At 38.2% G+C, this 18,306-nt stretch overlaps 1 protein-coding gene across 1 annotated transcript in view; it reads right to left on the bottom strand.

Moving 5' to 3' along the window:
- The window catches only part of LOC126282289 (mucin-5AC-like), a 758,596-nt gene that overhangs the window by 112,454 nt on the left and 627,836 nt on the right, over window positions 1-18,306 (bottom strand). The window contains exon 7 of the mRNA XM_049981941.1: window positions 12,353-12,487. Within this exon, the coding sequence (XP_049837898.1) occupies window positions 12,353-12,487 (135 nt within the window). The remainder of the gene's footprint in view (window positions 1-12,352; window positions 12,488-18,306) is intronic.

Below are 18,306 nucleotides of genomic sequence, written 5' to 3'. Positions count from 1 at the left end.
TATATGTTTTGTTTTACTGCTGATTCTTCATCAACTGATGATGACAAGATGGTCAATGAGACTGATTCAGATCAAGAATAGACTCCAGAACAAGGGACACCAGGAAGAAGTTCAGATGCAAAAACTTGTGGAAGCAAACAATGCGCATGTAAATAGAAACTTTAGAACAGAGTGTATTGACAAGAAAGGAAAGTTTCATGCAGGTAAAATAATGGAAAATCATCCTCATAAATGTAGATTCAAGAGAACCATAAAACTACCACAAATGAAGTGGCCAGAGGTTTTTGATGATCACTGGAAATTGGGCAAGTTGTCACACTGAAAGACCCACAGAGAATTTAAAAAAGGAGACATGATAAAAGATAGAAACTTAGGTGCAGAGTACAACCTTGGATTCAAGATGGTGGTGCATACAGATGCAGTGGTAAATCGCTTCATAAATATTGGTAAATTACCATTAGTAAATTGCTTGCTATGTGGAAAAAAAGTCATAAAAGGTATCAGAATATCTGTAGTGATGCATAAATGGTATCATTCATGTTGTCTTGTGGAAGCAAAGCTTAGTAAATATTAGTGTGACTGTGGAACTGAGTGAAATTGTCATGTAGTTGCTCTAGAAATGTGCAATGCTGGAAACACAATAACTGTGAGGGAAGAACTGCAAAACAACTTAAGAAATGCTAGACAATAAGCCAAAATGCTGAAAAGTTTGATTCAGTGTGTGGGCATTCCCATAGAGATGCAAAGCTGTGAACAAGAGGGTGTACATATTAGCCCTAAGAAATTCTCCCACCCTGTATTAAATACTTACATTTTTCATGTTCCATTAATGAATAAATATGACTGTCCAAAACTACAGAAAGAAAATTTCAATGCTGTGAACAATGGCTCAGAAACAACTATTGACCAAAAATGTGTCAGAGAAAACTCATTACTGCCATGTGCCGTTAAACATAAAAGTTGTGTTAGTACAACATATGGAAATGTGGAACACAGAAAAGCAAACAGCGAAGAAAAAAAGAAGAAATATACATATTATCAACAAGTCATGGTAGGAGACCAGCTATAATCATGTCTAATAATCAGTCAGAATATAAAGTCACTGAAATTTCAAAGCCTGGAGCTCCTTTGTGAGAATTGCTAAAGAACTCTGAACCACACTAAAAAAATGGTGTGAACTGAATCATAATTGGAGGAAGAAATGATGTGTACAAAAACCAGAGTAACCTTGCAGTAAAAGTGCTGAAAGAATCGCTAAGAAAAGTTTCACAAGCCAAGGTATTTGTCATAAGCATTCCACACATGCATGACTTAACTGAAAATTCTTGTGTAAATAAAGAAATCATTGAAATAAACAGAAAATTGAGGAAGATTTATAGCAGTTTTGTGCACACAATTTTCACTGTGATAACCAGTTGTGTCGGAGAGCATTTTGCAAGACACTGACTGCACACAGGCCAACTAGGGAAGGAAGTGCTGTTCAAAGAATTCTCCAGATCATAAAAACCCATAGGAGTGGATACCCACAAAAAAATTGCACTACCTGTAATAGGTTTGTAGCCAATAGCAAATGAAAAACAGAATGCACCAACACTGTATGAGGGAGAAACATCACTGGCAACACCTCATGAAGAAGAAATGACACCAGCATCAGCATGTGAAGCATCTCTGTCACCCTTGGCATTATCAATAGGAGCATTAGAAAATGAAGCAGCTATAGCAGAACCATCAAAAGCCATAAAAAAAGTTTCACCAGGAACAGTAAGTACAGTACCATCAGGAGGAGGGAAAAGAACTGCAGTTGAAGAAGCGGTGTCAAGTGTTATCGGTAGTCGGAAAGCAGTGGAATGCAGTGAGATGAAGAAGCTCATAAGATAAGCAGGGTAAATCATACTATAGCTTCTCACAAAAAGGTTCTGCCTGTAGGGAATAACATTTTCGAGATTAAAATTTGCTACCTGAACATTCAAGGAACAAAACACAAAGAACGTTTTGTGACTACTTTTGGCCTAGATAATAAATTTGATATTTTTGGTTTGGGTGAACATTGGGCTACTGAGGTGAACTTACGGTTGTGAAACTTGATAACTACAATATAGCAAGTAGTTACTGTAGAAAATTGCATGGAAGAGGTGGTGTAGCAATATATATTAACCAGTCAGACAGGATCTAGAGTATTTGTGTGACAAACAGAATTCTGAAGATACTGGTATAATCATTGATAGTTTTAAATTAGTAATAACATCCTTGTACAGGCACCTAAGGATATCACCAGTATATTTCTAGAAAACTTGGGCATGCTGTTACATGTATTTAGAGAGCCTAAATGGTTGCATTATGACATTGTAATAGGTGGAGATCTGAATTCAGATTCTGATATAACAACACACAAACATAGTGTCATTGAGCTGAAAATCTTCCAAGATAGTGCAATTTACACTTTATAAATAAAAGATCCACAAGAGATTAAGCACATCTCGACAACATTTTTGTCAATTTTGAAACTACAGAAGAATCATGTGATGTGACTATATTTCCATTCTTGGCTGCTGATTCTGTATTCCAAAATTGTAAAACTAGATTTGCTGATGATAAAGAGTAATATTGCAAAGCCTGTCCCAAAAGTTCTAATCACCATACCTGTCACAAATGATAAAATTGTCAGGTTTCAGAAGTCCCTTGCAGAAAGAGACTGGTTTGGCCAGTGTTATGGTGACACACTTTATAGCTTATGTAATGATTTTGTCAGCAAAGATAACACTTGAAAGGTTCTTTAAAGCATTTGTGACTCAATTTAATGATAGAATTCCCATAAATAAATGCAAAATAACTGACAAAGGCTTCAAAAGCAAGCCAAAAATAAACAAACTCCATGACATAGTGAAGAAGTAACAAATATGAAAAATAAAGTTATTCTGCTGCACAATGTATACAAGTCTGGAGACTGACCATGCCAGATCAGTCTATCTCAAATATAGGAATGAGCATAAAAATGCCATTGTGTAAGCCAAAAAAGTATGCAATTTTAGCAGTATTGAGAATTCCACCAACAAGTGCAATGGCACATGGAAACTAATAAATAGTATTGATAAAATGAAAGAAACAGAAAAGTAATATGTGCCCAAAAATTTAATGATTATTTTATTAAGAGAACGTAGGAAATTCTATTATCAAACCTGATATTAGTTCATCAGAGATTCTTTAAAAAAATGTTTTGTAAATCACTGGAAAATACATGCATGTCTGCCTTCTCTGAGGTCTCTACTAGTCTCATCCTAAGAATAGTAAAACAGCTAAAACCATCAGACAGTGCAGGTATATATGATATATGTTGTAACATACTAAAGAAAGTAATAGATTGTATTGTATATCCCTTAACATATTGTATAAATAACTGATCAGCTGAGGGATATTTTCCTGATGAGCTAAAAGTGTCTAGGGTAGTTCCAATACATAAAGAAGGAGACACTGACTCACCTTCAAGTTACAGGCCAACTGGAATGTGTAATTTACCAGCAATTATATTTTTACTTTAAAAATCCAGGCATAATTAGTGAATCACAGTAGGGTTTTAGGAACAATTTGTCAACTCTGTAGTAAAATACATATAACAAGTGTTTGAGGATAAAGGCTTTTCTCAAGCCACTTTTTGTAGTCTAAGTAAAGCTTTTGACAGTGAAGAGCACACACCACTTCTGGAAGAAATTGGATTCTATGGCAATGAAGGTAACAGCCTTAAACTATTAAATTGTATGTACAGAACTGTAGGTAAATTGTCTGTGTTGGCAAGGAAATGTCAACAATAGAACAAATTAAGGTAGGTATCCCCCAAGGATAGATATTTGGCCTCTTTTTGTTGTGTTGCAAAGACAATGGACCAAGATTTCAACTGGTTTAAAGAAAAATGGCTTCTTATTAAAATACAACAAAACACAGCACATGGTTTTTAGTCTGAAAGACAAGTTTCCATCAGACAATCATAGTTATGTTAAGTTTTGTGGGGTACATTTAGACGATAAACTATCTTGGGGTTAATATGTACAATATATTAGTGGTAAGCTGTCAAGAGTAATTTATCTGTTATGTTGACTTATAGATTGTATACCCAAAAGGTATGTTATCATACTTCTCTTTCTTCCAAAGTATACTCACATATGGTATTATTTTATGGGAGAACTCTAATTGTGTGCATGCCATCTTAATACTGCAGAAAAAAGCTATTAGGATAATTACTGGTCCTTCTTATAAAGAACACCGTCAACCATTGTTTTGTGAACAAAAGGTCATGACTGTAATAAACTTGGACATATACTATGTTTTAATTTACACAAACAAAGAAGTTACTGAAGCAAAATGCAAAGAAAATGTATACTGTTACAGTACAAAAGGGACTGCCATATCACAGACTGACAAAATCACTGAACAGTTATGAACTCATGGAGCACAAATTATTCAAGATTCCACAATGTGTACAAGAACTACCTGTACAAGCATTCAGACAAATACTGTATGTCTGGCTAATTAACCACCCATTCTATGACATAAATGAATATTTCAAATCTAATATAATACTGTAACACTAGCAACAATCCAGTTGTTTCTTATAAATTATCAATTGTATTGCATAATATGTGTGACATTGTCTATTGCTGTAAGGGCCAAATGACAATATTATTATTATTATTATTATTATTATTATTATTATTATTATTATTTTATTGTAATTTGGCCATTAGTAATAATAATAGTAATTATTATTATTATGGGGTGAAAGAGTTTGCAAATAAATTTTTGCTTAACCTTGGACGAGTCTAACAAGAGGACTGATAATGTTCTATTTATAAAAGTAAAGGACTCACACACTAGTGTTTCACTTAAAGATCAAAAGAGGGAAGAAAGAGCCAGCCAACAAACCCCCATAGGAAACAATTAACTTATTAAAAGAACAAATCAATAGTTTGCTGAATATATGAGTCACTATACCAGAGGAAGGCATCAACCATAAAGTTTCTTTCTTCAAATTTAAATATTAGGAAGCTTATTGAATTGTATAAACAATATGGGATAACAAGAAATGCTGACCCTGTAAAAGATTCCTTCTGTAGATATACAGGGTGTAACGGGTATAATTGCAGATATTTTTATATGTTGCATCTTGCTTTTTCTCTAGAATGAACAGTCTTTCCACAAACATATCACAAATTTTACGACCTGATGTTTTCTGCTTGGTTTTAACTGGACTGCTTAGTGGACTATGCCTGTCAGTATAGATTGACTGTTTGGTAGCCATGCATCCACACTTCAACACCTGACCTGCTGCCCCAAGCACTTGGAAGTACTGCCAACCACATGACTTGGAATAGCCATAATTATTAGTCTGTAAATGATGTAATGTTGTTCAGTATACCATCCTCAGTCACAAATAAAAGCATCTGCACCTGTATCTGTTACAGTCTGTATGTCTGCAAACCACTTTAATCTCAAGTTCGAAAACCCTCTCACTGATATGTAAATAGCTTGCGACACACTGGAAAACCTGATGGAGCATAACAATGCAAATTTTAATACACTCACAGTTCAGAAGGATGTTCATCTCAGGACAGTTGAATCTGAAAAGCAGGCAAAAACTGCCATGAATATGAACCTGACCAGGAGACAGTAGTGTCACTTGGTGCGGAATGACTGCTAGTCTTACACATGCACGGTGTGTAAAGTATCAGTGAGCATGCTGTCCATATGAAGGATGGGGAAGGTGCACAATCTGTTTTAGTTTGACCTAGGGTAGATTGTATTGGTGCAGATGCTCAGCACAAGCATTTTGGATACTGCACAACTTCTCAGGTGTGCTGTGGTGAGTATCTTCAACATAAGGTGAAACCACGTCCAAACATTGTGGCATTGGTCGGCCGCCCCTTACCACAGATGTCGGATATCACTGGATGGGCAGACTGGTAAAACAGAACAGGTGGCATGCTGTGGCATAACTAACATAAGACTTCATTGCTGGGCCGAGTACAAGTGTGTCTGAGCACACAGTGCACTAAACGCTCCACACGCTGTGCCTCCGCGCCAATGGCTTGTGTATGTCCCAATGTTAACACCACAACATTGTCAACTACAACTGAAATGGGTACATAACCATCAGCACAGAATATTGGTGCTGCAGTCTGATGAATCCCAATACCTTCTTCATCATGTCAATGGGAGGGCACGAGTCCATCATATTCCAGGAGAACAGCTCCTCAACACCTGTACTGCGAGACGGAGATAAGCTGGTGGTGGCTCCATTATGCCCTGGGGAACTATCACATGGAGCTCATGCATGGTACCACAATCGTCAAGTAGTATCAAATAGTGGTTGCAGACCATGTACACCCCTTCATGACAAACACATTTCCTGATGGCAGTGGCATTTTTCCACAAGATAATGCAAAATGTCACAAGGCAAGGAGTGTGATGGAGTGGTTCAAGAACACAGTGGTGGGTTCCGACTGATGTACTGGCTCCCTCCCCTCTTGCCAGATCTGTACCTAATCGAACACATCTGGGATGTGATTGGAATTGATGTCAGAGCTCATTGTGTCCCTTCCCAGAATTTATGGGAATTTGGTGACTTGTGTGTGCAGACGTAGTGCCAACTCCCTCCAGTGACCTACAAAGGCCATATTGCCTCCATGACATGATGCATTGCTGCTGTTATCTACACCAAATGTGGACATACCAGCTATCAGGTAGGTAGTCATAATATTCTGACTGACCAGTGTAATGTTTTGATTTCGAGAAGACTCTCCCAACCCCACCATTCAACTGTTTTGAGGTGTTTTACTGCAGACAGCTGTGGAAATACATTTTTTGTGTCCACAATTTAAAAACTTCTATGACTACAAAATTCATGTGGCATGACAGTCAAGCTGGGCGAGGCTGCCTGGAAATTGGATTGAGCTAACTAAACTGTATGGAGATCTTGCCATCTAATGCTGGATGTATACATGGAGAGATGGAGAGAGAGAGAGAGAGTGAAAGGAGGGGGGGAGGGGGGGGGGGAAGAAAATAAACAGATTTCCCAGTTAAAAATACACTTTTTCCATGGGTAAAAATACACTTTTTCTGTGTTAAGTGACATTATAACTTCCCTCGGTACTGTAAAATTCATCAAGCCTTTGAATGGTTAAGATTTTATACACTGGCACAGAACTTCCTAGCACATTAGAAAACAAAATCCCCCCACAAAAAGTATTACAAAAGTACTGTATACATTCGAATTCCACCAAACACAGCATGTTAGTTTTTGAAGCACTGAAACTGAGATTGCCATGCACTTTTGTAAGCCAAACATAGCTCAAGTTACATGATCTTGCCATGCAATGATAGCAGATATTCAGAGCAATGATATAGTCAGCCAATCAACATCACTGTTAATTAGCACAAGCACACAAATAGGAAAAATTGATGGTTTAAATAAATATACATAGTGTAGCTACAAGAAAATCTAAGCTTTCACATTTGATATTGGTCTTTTTTTGCATGTGTTACCATTTAAAATGTGCCACTAAAATTTTAAATAATGACATAAATGTCTGGTCTTCTGGGCTCAAAATTCTTCTTAGTGGCTAGCCCTCAAAGTGTTAAGCTTTAAAAGAGAATCAAACGCTCTATCATTCAATAAACTCAAAGCACATTTGCATGTGCAACATTATTCATCTTGCATAACATTAAATTTACGCTTTTCAAACGCCACTCACAATATTTTCCCATGAACTTTTGAGATTTATCTCTGCTGTTGTCAGGGAATGCAGAAAATTGTGTTACTGTGCATGTACAGCTATGATGATGTAGGAGGCACTCATGTTCATACCTAATTTCATAAACCACACTAAAATGCATAACTCGGCTAAAAGCAAACATCTGTATTTCCAGATTCACAAAGAAGTAGGCCCCAACTTGAAAAGAAGCTTTCCAGTGTGGTTTTTGGACTGCAAATTTCCTTGGAGTACCAGCACTGTATTATCTCGTGTTTGGTTTTTTATTATGGCATAATGCCACACATGCCAGAAGATAAAAATGGGTACTTGTAATTCAGCAAACAGTTGACAGAAGCCAACAGTGTGGAATGGAACACTTCGATTAAAATACACTGCCTGCCTCTGCAGAAGAGGTTAATAAAAGCCAAATTTCTTTAGCAAATCGACAAAAAAGACTTTACTGTTCTACAAGGCAATTCATGCTTGACTGCCAAAAACCTAGAAATAAAATAAAACCGGAACACTGAAACTGATAACGTTTTTTAGAGTTCCATAATACTGTATTTTAATTACTTTCTAGCTCACAGCCACACATCCATTGTTTTCATTTGTCGTGAGAGCTGTAATTGAAGATTAAACAGCAAAATTACTAAACCAAAACATGGGGCACATGGAGACTAACGCTCTCCCCACTACAAATCAGACTGCATTTCGTATGCTCGAATCTGGCAGCTTGGTTGCCAAAAACATTTTTCCGGATAGCATCTGGCTTTTTGTTGCTACTGGTGATACAGCTGACAGCCACAAGTAGCCATAAGTGGAAGCAGATACTGCTCATTATCAACTCAACTTCGCATGTGCATGAGCCCGCTGGCAACTGCTGAGATGAATCTAATGTAAGCTGTTGTGATGTCACACTCATCAGAAGCAGTATGTTGTTATGAAGTGTTGCATAGTCTTCGTGCTAAAGCCTTCGACACATTTTGCTGTTGGTAGATGGAGAATCTTGTTCTGGAGTGACTAGGCACTGCAGTTGGGTCTTCGCTGCATTACCCCAGACCTCGCAGGCGTAATCGAAAAGTGGACGAATGTACATCCTGAAGATGAGGAGTCCATTAGCAATTGACAGGGCAGATCCCTCGTTGATGATAGGGTATAAGGCTCCCATTCACTGACTAACTTTAGCTCGGACGTCGTCAAATTGCCCTCCCAGGTGAACTTCTTGTTGAGTAGGACACAGATGTATCAAACTAAAGGTCTCCATTGCAGTTCAGTTCCTTACAGTCAGAGGAGGCGGTCTGGCATGGTACCGCGACGGGTGAAGATGATTGTTTGCATCATCTGGGGGATGAAGCAGATGCGCCACTTCGCAGCCCAGTCTTCGAGTGCATGGCAGGCACTCTGGAGATGCGGAACTAAGACTTCTCACCAGCAACTGTGGGTGAAAATCATTGTGCCATCTGCATAGATGGCCTTCTCAACCCTCAGTAGTGAGGGGAGGTCAGACATAAAGATCGCACAGAGCATGAGTCCTAATACAGAGCCTTGTGGAACTCCTGCATGGATCGGACAGGCAGCGGAGAGGGCATCATCCATCTTGACAGTGAAGGTGCAACGTTGGAGATATGATACGATGAATTTGATGTAGGCCCTGGGAAAACCTAGAGCGTTCAACTTCCAAATGAGGCCCACATGCCATACACTGTCAAAGGTCTTCATCACATCCAGAAGGACAGCGCCGCAGAACTCCTTGTTGTTGAAGGCAGTGGTGATATATTCCACAGCCCAGAGAATTTTCTGAGTGGTAGAATGTCCAGCTGTATATCCAAATTGCTTGGAGGGCAAGGTGTATTCCCTGTCGATGATAAGTTGTAGCCGCTGGAGCAGAAGCAGTTCATACAATTTACTGATGTGTGCCAGGAACTGATCAGCCAATAGCTTGATGGTTCCTTCCTGTGTGTGCACTGAATTTTATTGTTGCAAATGGCGCAACATAAGTTTTATTTTTTTCCTTCTTTATGTCTTATTGCTGCAATATTATTCTGCAGTAGCGGACTAAAGCAACATTCTTTGTTAGAGTATCAGTTCTTACTGGTCAAAATTACAAAAAATTACCTGAAAACTAAAACAATAAAAAATTCCATAATTCTAAAAAATGTCTGGGTTTTTCCAAGTTGTCCCAGAGCATATACACCTTGTAATGTCAAACAAATTGTCACATTTACTGATAACTGTGGAGCACAACATAAGAGTGCTGTAACCATTAGTTTTTGGTCTTATGTTGTAGACAAGTCCCAGATTGAGTATGTTGATCACTGTTTGTTTGTACCAGGTGAATCATTTAGGAGTGTGACCAAGATTTTGCTGTTATTGAAAATGCAAAGAAAACATGTCAAAAGGTCAAAGAAGATTCTTTAGACAAATACCTCGTACCAAAGTTACCAGGGATACAAAAGATGACACTGTTTTGACTGGAAAAGAAAGATCCTTTTACTTTACTTTTTAATTCATTGCACCCATGGTTTTTCCCATAAAAGATCTTAAACCGAAAGCTGAACAATGGAAACTCCAGGTAGGAATATCAACAATGAAGAAATGACAGATTGCTACTTATCATAAAGAAGACACATCAAGTTGCAGACATGCACAATTAAAAGCCACTACATAAAGAATTGGCTACAGCCTTCATCAGGAAAAGGGAGATGCACACCTCATGCAATCTAGACCACCAACTCCAGCATCTCAGGATGTCTAATGTTCTAATAACTTAAAGTGTGAGTGTGACTCTGGTTTATTTCACTTTATTCCCCCAAAACACCTTTCACTTCTTTACTATGTGACCTCCATACACAATAAAACTCTCACTTTCCATATAAATATGTAACTTCCTGTAAGTCTCTCATATAGCCGAATGTCAGAAACAAATTGAGTTAAAGTTAAAAGAAAGTTGGCTTAGAAACCACAACTTTTCTTAACATGAATCAGAAAATAAGTCTTGCCTATAGCAAGCTTATGTCAAGAGTATTTCAAGAGTTCCTTTTCAACTGTCCTTGTTTTAATAACAGGGCAATGACACAATAAGCACAGAGCTGCATATAAACTCCATGGTTCTTCCTTACACACTCACTAAAACATCAAAGGATTGCCCGACAGGTACTTGTTGGTGCTGTTTATCCAATGCGTCTACTTTTTTCCCGTGACTGATTTTAAACCTGCACACACAAACATGTGCAGTAGGTAGGATTCTACCATCCCACACTCATATCCAGAATATCTTGTGTTCGAGACGGTAGAAGGCTTCTAGAATTTACACAGAAATTCTCGAATCACTACAGCCGGAATGCCTAAAATTGGGCAGACAACTCCGAAGATTTAGTGAACTTGAGCAAAACACCATACTGAATTGTATGATATTAGCAAAATACAATGGTCTTCAAAAGCTTCTGGATTTCATGCTCCCCACTCCACAAATTCATCACAAATTTTCCAAAGAGCTAACATATGTAGCATAGCATGTAGCATAGCCTTTCCCTGTTTCTTCATAACCTGGGTTGTGAGTAACTAAATCCACTTTCCCTTCTTCCATTTCTTTCCCCTCTCTCCTCCCTGATGAGGGAACATTTATTTCGAAAGCTAGGAACTTAAATTTTCGGTTGTTTTTTGTGTTTCTATCGGCTGTACTGAGCTGAGGTAAGTACTGGCCAGCCCCTCTATCTCTTTGTTAGTAATTGTTTCATATCTTTATATGAGATTTCCCATTAATTAGTTAGATAACATATCAACTCCCCCATTCAAAGAAAACAATGCTTAAAAGCTAACATATATCAGTATCAGTGATATCCATATAGTTACACAACTACAGCAGGCAACAACCCACTGCCTGGAAAATGTAGTTAAGCACAGAAGATACAAATGCTGTGTTATGAAATGATTAAATGTGAATCAGGAAGGCAACATGATGTAAAGAAAATGCCAGAATTGGTGTTGAGATAATTAATTTCGGTATAATTCTGTTGTAGGGACCACTTCTTCAAAGTGTAGAGATTTATGGTGTGATTACAATGACACAGTTAAAATCTTGTATTCCATAAAACAACAATTAATTTTTGAGTAGAGTATTGTTTTAAACTATTAAGATAAATAAAATGTATTATAAGTAATAAATAAAGCCTTTGAACTTCATTATGAGCTTGACAAATTATGAGCTACAGGCCATGTGGTACCACACTGGACTTGCCATTCAGTAGGCTGAGCACAGTTCCATGGTGTGCTGGGTTCTTACATTAATTTAAAAGGATTGTAAATTGTGAATATGATTCTATTGCAACAGCATGCATTATAATACGTGGAAAGTACATATGAATCCAATGTGGACTCAGCCTGGATGGCATTAAGCTCTGAGTCAATAGTTTTCACACGGTACTTGCAATGTTAAACGAAATTCAACTCTGAAGTTGGTGGAATGAATGGGAGACACATTTCCACCAACAACAGTTATACTGCAAATTCTGAAGCTCTCAAGCCTACCACATTACATGTTCTGTTATGTGTTAGCAATGTGATCATATATTTATTTGTTACTGAGATATTACTGGAAAGTTGTTGGGTACCTGAGCATTAGCCAAACGGTTCCAGTCTGGAGTAAGGTAGAAAAGAATTCCTGTGGAAGCACCTGGTAGAGTTACTCCTCTGACAAACAGAAGAACCAGTACCACATATGGGAAGAGTGCAGTGAAGTAAACCACCTGTTAACAGAAATGTTGCATTAACTACTATTAGCTATTTATAAATAATTATTTAAATTAATTTCTACCATTGACTTTTTAAGAATTTTTGAGATTACTGTTGTAAATGGTTTGGTCAGCACTGTATACATGCCATGTCTTCTGCTGCAAAATTGCTGAGTAACTGAGAATTACTACATGAAAAATGCTGCTGTCGTAAAATATAAATTTTTCAGCTTCACTTTCCTTAAGTGCTACGTTAACTAACACTCCTATTTAGTTCAGCTTACGTAAATACTGTTTACAAGTATTTTTTATATAATTCTATGCACATATAATTGGGATTTGGACATGTGTTGAAACATAGCATATGTCAGTCACAGATTAAAAGGATATAAGTGTTTTCAATAAAAACAATAAATTCTGAAATACTCTGTTTTCTTCTGATTTAATAAATACTATATATACTTGATGCACTGATGAAAAGAATAAAATAGAATATTTTTTATAGTGAAGTCAGTGCTATTCTTAACACAAATTTTGAAGATGGCATTTAAAAAGTGGGCAAATGTCTTCCTTCCCTGTTACATTTGCACCGGTTCCCGTCAGTTCATCACAGTTAAGTGCTGTTGGGCTGGGCTAGCACTTGGATGGGTGAGTGCTGTTGGCAAGTGGGGTGCACTCAGCCCTTGGGAGACAAACTGAGGAGCTATTTGACTGAGAAGTAGCGGCTCCAGTCCCAGAAACTGACATGCAGCTGGGAGATCAGTGTGCCGACCACATGCTCCTCCATATCTGCATCCAGTGACGCCTATGGGCTATGGATGGCATGGTGGCCGGTCAGTACCATTGGACCTTCATAGCCTGTTGGGTGGAGTTTAGTTTTTTCCATTTGTAATTAGGGCAAGGGAAGAATGACTAATGATAAATCTCTGTGGCAGCTCTAATTCTCCCACCATAATCATGGAGTACACACTCTTGAAATTTCAACAGAAAACTTCTCCATCATCTTACACCTCAACTGCAGTGTCTGCCACCGAAATTTGTTTATTATCTTTGCAACACTCCTGCACATTCTAAATGATCTTTCTTGATACATGCTGCCCTTCGCTGAAACTTCTGTATCTCTTCTAACACAACCTGTAAAGGTCCAGAGCTGATAAGCAGTACTCAATAATTGGTATCACAAGTGTTTCATACGTCATTTTTTTGTGGACAAATCTCAAGCTCGCACAAACAACTAATTTTGTGTGGTCATTCCACATTAGGTTGCTCCAGATGGTTACTCATAGTGATTATCAGCACTAGTGAAATCTAACACTACAGGACTCTTTCTCCCTTTTAATCACAGCATGTTTCACAGGTTTATATACAGGGACAATTGCCATGCACCAGTCATCGATCCCTTGCAGTCTCCCTGAATGTCACTACAATCTTGTGTCATTGCAACCTTGCTATAGACAACAGTACTGTCCATGAATTGCCTTCTGTACCTTCCAGCATCATCCACTAGGCCATTTAATTCATAAACAATACTAAGCTCATTTGCATGAATTCTACATCTGCACCTACATCAATACTCTGCAAACCACTGTAAAATTCATAGCTGAGGGTAAATCCCATTCTACCAGTTATTAGCATTTCTTCCTATTCTATTCACTTATGGAGTGCAGAAAGAATGGGTGTTTAAATACCTCTGTTGGTGTTGCAATTAATATAATCCTGCCCTCATGATCCCTATGTGGGCAGTAAGTACGAGATTGTAGAATATTCCTAAAATCATCATTTAAATCCAGTTCTTGAAACTTTATAAGTAAGTTTTCTTGGGATAGTTTATGTCTATCTTCAAGAGTATAACAGATAAGTTTCTTCAGCATCCTTTTGACAATCTCCCATGGGTCCAACAAACCTGTGACCATTCATGCTGCTCTTCTTTGTATAAGTTCCATATACCCTGTTAGTCCTAACTGGTATGAGCCCCACACACTTGAGCAATATTCTGGAATGGGTCACGTGAGTGATTTGTAAGCCATCTCCTTTGTAGGCTGGTTGCATTTCCTAGTACTCTACCAATAAACTGATGTCTACTGCCTGCTTTACCCATGAATGATCATCTGTAATCATTCCATTTCATATACCTACAAGTATGATAACCAGGTATTTGTATGAGTTAGCTCATTCCATTCACTAATCTCTGAAATCTTATCAAGATCTTCACTATAGAAAACTGCATCATCTGAAAAAAAATATCCATGAGTTCATTAATATACAATATAAAGAGCAAGGTCCCAACACACTTCCAGATAGCACACCTAAAGTTACTTCTACATCTGACTCTCCATCCAAATTAACATCTTACATCCTCCCTACCAAAAATTCCTTAATCTAGTCACAAATTTCACTTTACTGCATCTAGCTGACTGGTCCTGAATATATACAGTTTTATCAGTCATTAATGGCTGTTGAACTCAATCAAAGGATAGTAGGGATTGAGTCATCTTAAAATATCTGTCTGTCTGTCTTTCTTTCTTTATTTAGTAAGTTATTATTCAATGAATTCTTATGAGTCTTTAATAATGCTAATTTTTGCTTATTATTTCTTCTTTTTAGGTATGGGACATATTTACAATATTAATTTAAATGAAAATGCAATGTAGTCATGAAACATTCATCATGAAAAGCAAAATTAGGGCCAACACAATCTTCAGAGCAATGAGAAATTACCTAACTATCCTGATGCAGAATGGAACTTTCTGATAAACAACTCAAGAGACCTATACAAGGGCTTCAAGTAGTAGATGACTCACTCAGTTCCCTCCCTACTCCTCCACTTGCTAAACAGGGAGCCAAACCTGAACAACAAAAGCTTCACTGACATTCTTGCGGACTGTTTCCAACTCACAGAAACCTAAGGGGGCATTCATTTTCCATGAACCTTCCACCAGGAACCTTGATTTTCAACCAATCACCAGAGACAAAATAGAGGATATCATCAAGGAGCTCATGAACTTCAAGGTCTCAGGTGAAGATGGCACAATAGCAGAGATGTGGAAACATACAGATGAACAGTCCTTACAGAGCATCTGCCAGATCATATGGGATGTGTGACAACAAAATCTTACCAGAGCAGAAGGATGGATGTCTACTGTGATCCACCCACCTCACAATGAGGGTAGTAAGACAGATGTCAACAATTGCCGACATACAGAATACCTTCTCTGCAGCCCTGTAAACTAGGGCACCAACCAGCTAATCAGCAATCAGATGAATACCAGACTGACTTTTGCATCAACAGATCCTACCCAGAACAGGTATCATGTCTTAAGACAATCCACACTTACACGAACCAACGTGGACATCAATGGATAGTTGTCCTAGTAGATTTCCAGAAGGCGCATGTATCTTGTGAATGCACCACTGGAACTTGGCCTGTATGAGAAGACTCTCAAAGTAGTCCAGACCATCCTGAAGAACATGACATCCAAGGTCAAGTTCAGAGGTGAGCTATCCCCATCAGAACAGGAGTCATAAAGGGTAACGGTTTGCCATGCATTCTTTTCAACTGCATCCTTGTGAACATTGTGATGGAATGGGTGGCAACACTACTGAAGTTTGAGTATAAGAGAGATAACCTCAAAGTATTATGCCTATCTTTTGCTGTTGACCTCACCTTACCAGCAGACATTGTAGAGAAGGCTGCTTACAACCTACAAAGCCTTTAAAGTTTATCAGTTAAGACCAATTTGAGGATCACCCAGAAAATTAAATTCATGACCAACATGTAGAAACTGCACTAAAACACCACCATAAGAAAAGTATCTACAGTCAAGTGTGTAGGAGAGTGGATCTCTGCAAACTTGAGTTTGTACCAAGTGATAGGCACCAGATGCACCACATATGAAGGGACTTACCACTCCTAAGAAATATCTACTCATCCATGCACTTCTCCAAGACCCTTAATCTCTGACACTACAACATGGTAGTAAAAGGCTCTGCTGATTACCATGTAGTGGCTAAGAAGCAGTCCACACAGGGAACTGGAGATCAAAGAAAAGAAGATCGCCAGGGGGATACTAGGACCAGCAAGTGAAGAGTAAGGAATCTACAGAACCTGGCACAATGATGAACTGTAAAATCAACAGAAGGATATCACCAAGTATATAAGGAAAAACTGACTGGCCTTGTACAGATAATTGACCCACATGAATTCAAAAAGACTTACCAATAGGATCTTCGCAGTGATAGGTGGAAGGAAGACCTCCAAGAAAAATTGGATCTCCTAGTGGAGAAAACATGAGACCAACTGTGGTTCTGGCAAGCCATCTGACAGGACACTTTCCCAATGTCAATTATCAGTAAGGAGACCACAGGAACCAAATGGACAGAGGAGAGAAACCTGGCTCACAGCCAGAAAATAGAGTAATGGAAGAAGGAAACCAGGAGGTCCTCACCAAAAGGAAATGCAAGCTCTGTTGTCCTCAGCAAGCCAAAATGGCAAAGAAAAAAATTCAATGTAAGACTGAAATGAGCCACTGCTGGCATCAAAGGCACACAGTAAGCAACACAAGAGAAAATTAAAGACAATATAAAAAACTGACGTGTATACAAATACTTTTGCACCTGCCAAAGTCCATTTTCATTGGGCCTACTGAGGCACGGATGGTAGGACTTCTATTTTTTCAGCTATGTAAGAGGTGGGATATTAAAATAGCATAATTCCTCCTGATTAGGGTGGTTGACTCATAAAAAGGTAACACTCTAGTTGAGAAAAGTAAGGGATAATGAGCCCCAGTGGTGCAAAACTTATTTTCCATATTATAAAGGATAAAATGACACCCTACATTCAAAAAGTTTTTGAGGAAATTGCTGGATCACTTGTATAAATACAGGGCTGTTAGAACACTAGTTGACATTGCAATTGCTGACCAAATCAGCTCTCAACCTAAAAAATGTATGCACTTTGTCCAACGCTGTTCTAATTTGTTGATCCCTTTTGAATAATAGGAATTGTAAAGTCTGCAAAATAGCTATTAGTTGTTGCAATCATCTCCTCGTTTGAAGAAAATCTTTGTCCCGCCAGCCATTTCTTCAAATTGGATGCACTGTTGTGATGGTAAACGACATTTTTGCAGTCCAATCGCTGCCATTTTTCTTGCAGCTCGGTTTTCAAACTGTCCAATAATGATGAATAATATGCACCTGTAATAGTTTTACCCTTTTACAGATAGTCAATGAGGATTATCCCTTGTGAATCCCAAAAGGCAGTCGCCCTTCGGCTGGTCTTTGTCTTTTCTGGTACAGATTATCCCTTGCTAACCCATTGTTTAGATTGTTGTTTGGTCTCAGGAGTATAGTAAAGTATCCATGTTTCATCCACAGTGACGTAACGACACTTAAAGTCCTACAGATTCTTCCTGAACAGCTGCAAACCATCCTTGCAACAATTCACACGATTCCATTTTTGGTCAAGCGTGAGCAATCGCAGAATCCATCTTGCGGATAGCTTTCTCATGGCCAAATGTTTATGCAAAATATTATGTACCCATTCATTCAAGATGTCCACAGCACCAGTAATCTCTTGCACCTTAACTCTTATGTCATCCATCTCCATGTCATGGATTTTATCAATGGCCCATATGGCCACATCGAAAATTTTGAAACCACTTATAAACTGTTCGAATCGAAGGTGCAGAGTCACTGTAACGTTTATCAAGCTTCTCTTTAGTCTCCTGCGGCGTTTTGCCTGTACAAAGTAATGTTTAATCAGCACACGAAATTCTTCTTCATCCAGTTTTTGGCAATTACTCGACTTCCTTGATTCACACAAATGACAAACACAA

The sequence above is a fragment of the Schistocerca gregaria genome, chromosome 7 (genome assembly GCF_023897955.1).
Source record: "Schistocerca gregaria isolate iqSchGreg1 chromosome 7, iqSchGreg1.2, whole genome shotgun sequence".
In the NCBI taxonomy this organism is placed as follows: Eukaryota; Metazoa; Arthropoda; class Insecta; order Orthoptera; family Acrididae; genus Schistocerca; species Schistocerca gregaria.
This window is presented reverse-complemented; position numbering and strand designations above follow the sequence as displayed.